Source organism: Eurosta solidaginis, chromosome 3 (assembly GCF_040869045.1).
Source record: "Eurosta solidaginis isolate ZX-2024a chromosome 3, ASM4086904v1, whole genome shotgun sequence".
Lineage (NCBI taxonomy): Eukaryota > Metazoa > Arthropoda > Insecta > Diptera > Tephritidae > Eurosta > Eurosta solidaginis.
Genome location: NC_090321.1, coordinates 221819577 through 221824627, shown reverse-complemented (window position 1 = coordinate 221824627; position 5051 = coordinate 221819577). Strand labels below are relative to the sequence as shown.

General features: G+C 36.4%; 1 protein-coding gene across 3 annotated transcripts; it reads right to left on the bottom strand.

Annotated features, from left to right (window-relative positions):
* Window positions 1-972: 972 nt before the first annotated feature.
* galla-1 (cytosolic iron-sulfur assembly component galla-1) lies at window positions 973-3675 on the bottom strand. Of its 3 annotated transcripts, none has more exons than XM_067778047.1 (5): window positions 3547-3675; window positions 3098-3453; window positions 2924-3036; window positions 2255-2405; window positions 973-1864 (listed from the first exon to the last, which is right to left on the bottom strand). In XM_067778047.1, exons 2-5 carry the CDS (start codon window positions 3318-3320, stop codon window positions 1767-1769), a joined length of 585 nt encoding a protein of 194 aa, XP_067634148.1. In that variant the 5' UTR covers window positions 3321-3453; window positions 3547-3675; the 3' UTR covers window positions 973-1766. The 3 variants fall into 3 exon arrangements, with proteins under 3 accessions (XP_067634148.1, XP_067634150.1, XP_067634149.1); XM_067778049.1 differs by having other exon boundaries at window positions 3098-3303; window positions 3419-3653; XM_067778048.1 differs by having other exon boundaries at window positions 2250-2405; window positions 3098-3657.
* Window positions 3676-5051: the final 1376 nt, after the last annotated feature.

Sequence of the window (5051 nt, the reverse complement as noted above, 5' to 3'; positions counted from 1 at the left end):
GCTTTGCATTGCTCTTAGCAACCCCCTGAATCCCATCACTTTTTTGTATTTAGCACAGCATGGAGACATCTTCTGGGCATATGGATTAGAAGGCTTTGATGCAATTGTTGCAAATTTCTCTAATTAATTAACTCTCTCGTGAAGTCGTAAACATCTGACTGGCAATTATTAAAGTTCTTTTTTTATGGAAACAATAATAAAACAGTTAAAATTTTGTATAATAATTTTCAGTTCATGCAAGCATGCCCATATATACAATTTTTGTCATGTTATTTTTGCTATCTCGCAAAAAGAGAAATTTTATAGACTGTAAGACATGACCCGAATGGAATCGAAACTACATTTTCAAATGCTTCGCGACTTCTACTTAAAATGAAACAAAATTAGAACTTCCTAATTAGGATGTTATAACAGCGAAAACACTATCATAAGTTACTGAGGATTTCCGGCAGTTCAGCGACAATATTTGGAGTTGTTGTTGTCGTTGTTGTAGCGATAAAAACACTCGCCGAAGGTTTAGGGGAGTGTTATCGAAGTTGATGGTCCTTTGCCGGATATAGATCCAGTACGTTCCAGTAACAAACACCATTAAGGTACTATCCCGACCATCTCGGGAACGATTTAATATGACCACATTGAACCTTCTAGCACCCCTAATTCCATGAGGAACTTGGGGTCGCCAGAGCCTCGCTCGCTAAATATGTGTATGATACATTCATCTTTGTAACAGAATTTGCCTCGCATAAGTGAGGTTGACAATTGATTACTGAAGCTCTGAATTGCGCTTGTAAACCCCTGGAACCACAATATTTGGTGCTGTTTTTGCTTTTGTAGCGATTCGTTGCAGTGCTTACATAGGAAACAGAAATCGTTTCCACTCGACTATCGTTTGTCTAACTAATTGGTTTGTATGAAGCTTTTTTGTAATTTTAGCGTAATTTTTTTGTTGTACTTATTTGTAGACAACAAGCATTTCATTAATTTTCAGTTGCATATGTTTTATTTAAAAAGTTCAGATATTTACTAGAAAATATAAAACTAACAACTTTGAAATTTCTTGACTTAAGGAACCTTAATATATCGGACACTAACTACAAAAGAGTCACAACTTAAAATTTTTCAAAATCGGTTTTTTCCATAAACCAATTCACAGTACACATCTCTAACTGCCCCTTAAATTTCGTTGTCATTATTTTCTTCTTTAACTAGAAAATTACCGTTATGCCAGTTTTGGTGTTGATTGCATCGCTTGCGATCTATCAACTAAAGAGTACTATTTTTAGTTGTCTCAATGTGCTTAAGAACAAGTGAACAGTTTTTTTACGCATAAAGTGTATTATTTTCAATTCTGACTATTTTGTTTCAAAAAACTTTTAACTTTGTTGTGTATTAATTAAAATTGTGTCTTTTTTTAATACGTAAAGAGTGAGTAAAGTTGCTTGTATTATTGTGAAATGTGCCTTTTTTGATGAAATAATTATGAATGTATGAGTAGTAAGTTTTCTTAGATATAGTCATAATTCAAAATTGCTATATATTTTGTCCGTAAACAAATAATTACAATAAAATTTCGTTAATTCATTTTATAATAAAGGTATCCTTCTTTGTAAAGTTTTCGCATAAACCGTTTTTCTTCTCTCCTGAACAATTACATTTTTTCAAGCTGTGACTCTTTTGTAGTTTGTGTGCGATATGTCGATACATTTATGAATTTAATATTATGCTAAATTTTCTTAAACTATATTTGAATTTTAAATGTCTATTTTTCATTCCTCTTCTTTTATGCAATTCTCAACAAGCTCACGCAAGCTGGGATTCTCCATTGCTGCCGCAATGCGTTCTTTGTCGTTTATTTGTTTATTTACTAAAAATACAAAAAAAAACGGAATTAATTATTGACTGATTGCCACAAGAAGCAAAATATATGTTTGATTTCGAATGCGGTATAAGGTGAACATTAGCAAAAAGCTATGTAATACTACGTTTCCACCAAACCCAAACTCCGTGTTTGCCAGTTTCGTAAGACTGTTAAAACATGTCTAAAAATATCACGAAAGCTATCGAAAAATGCGTTTTAACTTCGTTATCAATAATGCGAAAGCAAAAATGAAAAGTTGCATTTCTGCCAAGAGATATTTTGCATAAAAGAGTTGGCAAACACAGAGTTTGGGTTTGGTGGAAACGTAGCATAAGCCAGACCTTACACCGCTTTCAAACGAAAAATACTTCAATTTAGTAAATCAAATTACTTTACTTTCATCTTCTGTTGCGTGGGCACCTTTTTTTATGTAAATATCTAATTTTATATTATGAGGTAAACTGCGTTCCACTTTAACGCGTATGCATAACCCGATGAGCGTTGCCAAAGAGCAATGTGGAACAGTGGGATTGAACTCAATGCGTACCTGTAAATTTAAAAAAAAAATATGAGTTGTTTTTTTAAAAGGTAGAAAATGGCTATTTGATAAATTACAGAAATGGAACCTGGCAGCTCGATGTGTGGGTTCTGAGAATCTGTATGATACGGTTTCATAGCCGGCCACACACTACCATCCCACTACTCCTTCACTTTTTGTTGGTTTACCAGCAAAAACATTTACCGAAGGCTTGGCAGTGTTATGGAAACTTCGCAAGATACGAACCCCTAGGTTCCGCAAACTAGCACCCTTAAGATACTAGCACAACTAAAGCTAGAACGGTTTTATGTGACCACGTTGAGCCTTCAAGGTTATTCGACCTCTTCCTTTCGAGAGGAATTCGTGGTCGCCAAGCCTCACCTGTGAAATATGTGTATGATAACACGATTTACCCAACGCAGGTGAGGTTGACAATTGGGTTTGGAAAAGCTATAAATTGCGCTGGCCCCTTAATTCGGGCTGGTACACAAACAGCCACACTAAAGTGAATTGCAAATTGAACATACCACAGAAGCATTTGATTTCGTTGGAGATTGTACAATTATACCATCTTCATAAACGACATTCAAGTCTTCTAATGTGCATGGTTTTTCTGGATCCCGTATAGTTCTCAACGCATCTGTGCAAACAAAATAATATTACTTAAGCATCATTAAAAATAGTTTAAACCCAATATTCACCATAGATATTTTCCTGCAGTTCAGTTGTACTTTTGTAGCCCAACTCTTGCAGTAATGCATCATCCCCAAAGGGAATGGCTTCCCTTTCCAAAGACATCTGACTAATTTTTTGTACGAGAATATGATCTATGGCACCACTCGATGGCACATTCGCGTTTGCTGTTGTGCTATTGACGCTAACCGAATCTGCGTCTGATAATTTTCGTCTGATAAAAGATAACATTATAAATTTAGAACAACCAAATCGTTAAGCGAGCAATGCTGTAGTATTCTCTGGTTGTTATTGTCGTTTTTGCGTTGTATATGATAGCAATGCTTTACCACTTTGCGAGAGCGCTTATTACACAACTTCGGTTCTGCAAACGGGAAATAATAAGTATATAATTTCACGTAATGACTTTTGGATTCCCTTATGCAAAAATATATCTTTTTTTTTTTTTTGTTTTTACGTTTTCAGTGTTTTTATTTGTTCGATGTGTTTATTTTCTAATCAAATTATTTTTGTACACCCCCTCTGTGAATAACTTTTCAAATTTGCTTTCGAATGACATGCGAGAAGGAACAACGACGAATTTCAGTGATGATTGTCAAAATTCGTATGAATTCGATTTTCTCTGGTAGTTGGCAATTCTTTCATATTCACCATTGGCTTTAAGGCCGCGGCAGTATGACATCTTTAATATAGATGCGTTTAAAGGCGATGAGTCACCGGCGGTGACACAATTGCCGTATTTCAGTGAGTTTTACAGCTCCGGGTCACGCTCAATTCTCACGGGAGGGCTCCGGATCATTGAGAGACTTGAGAAGCTGATGTTACCCCAGCGGGTTAGGGGATCAGAATATACCCTCTGTAGGTATGCCTGTCGTAAGAGGCGACTAAAATACCAGATTCAAGGGGCTGTGTAGCGCAACCTTTCAGGTTGCCAGCGCAATATATAGGTTCTCCAATCCCAATTGTCAACCTCACCTATACGCGGCGAATCCTGTTTCACTAACAGACGAGGCTCTAGCGACCACAAGCTCCTCATGGAACTTGGGGGTAGAGAGGGAGGGAATGGGCTGAAGGTTTAATGTGGCCACCTAAATCGTTCCCGAGATGTTTGGGCTAGCACCTTAATGGTGCTATGGTACCGGAGCGTACCGGATTTGTATCCGGCAAAGGACCATCACATCGATAACACTCCCCAAAGCCTTCGGGGAGCAACCTTATCGCTACAACAACAACAGAAGCAGATGTTGTGAAATTTACGCACACGTGAAACGTGATAGGGAGATGTCGCCGCTGTTTTTCATTTAACTCATTCGGCGAAAGGCTAAACAGCGACATCTATTTTTAAAAAAGTAGGTATATTAAAGGCCGCGTTGCCAACCTAAAAAGAAGTAATTAACAAATTATCTGGCTCACAAATTGAACCAGACTTCTATCTGAATTTATCTGGCTCAAATCGTTGTTGTTGCATTTACATGCAAAATTATTTATCTGGCTCAGGATTTTGCCCATTGTTTACTATGTAGCTTGGCAGCTTAAGTAGAGGTTATGTTGCGAATAGAGTGGAAGGCAGTGGACTAGGCAGTCGAATGTCATATAATGAAGGAATGGTGTTCGGAGTTTTTTCAAAGTTAAAAAAAAAAATTATAAAAGCTTTAATAATAAATAAAACTATTGATTTAATAACAACAAAAACGCCATATATATTCTGTATACATAAATTTGTGAGGATTATCTCACTTTAAAATTTGAATTAAATAATCTAAATTTTTTTTTGAAACTGAGTCGAGAACTGTGCGTGTGAATGTGCGAATTTTCACCGATCAGCTGTTAGTTGCGCTACTTGGTAAAATTTACAATGATTTTGCCACCGGATGATAGCTACTTGTAAAGATTTGCTATGTTGACAACGCCAAATAACGTGTCTTTATCAGCTGTTCATGTTAATACAAGTTCCCCTCTTAT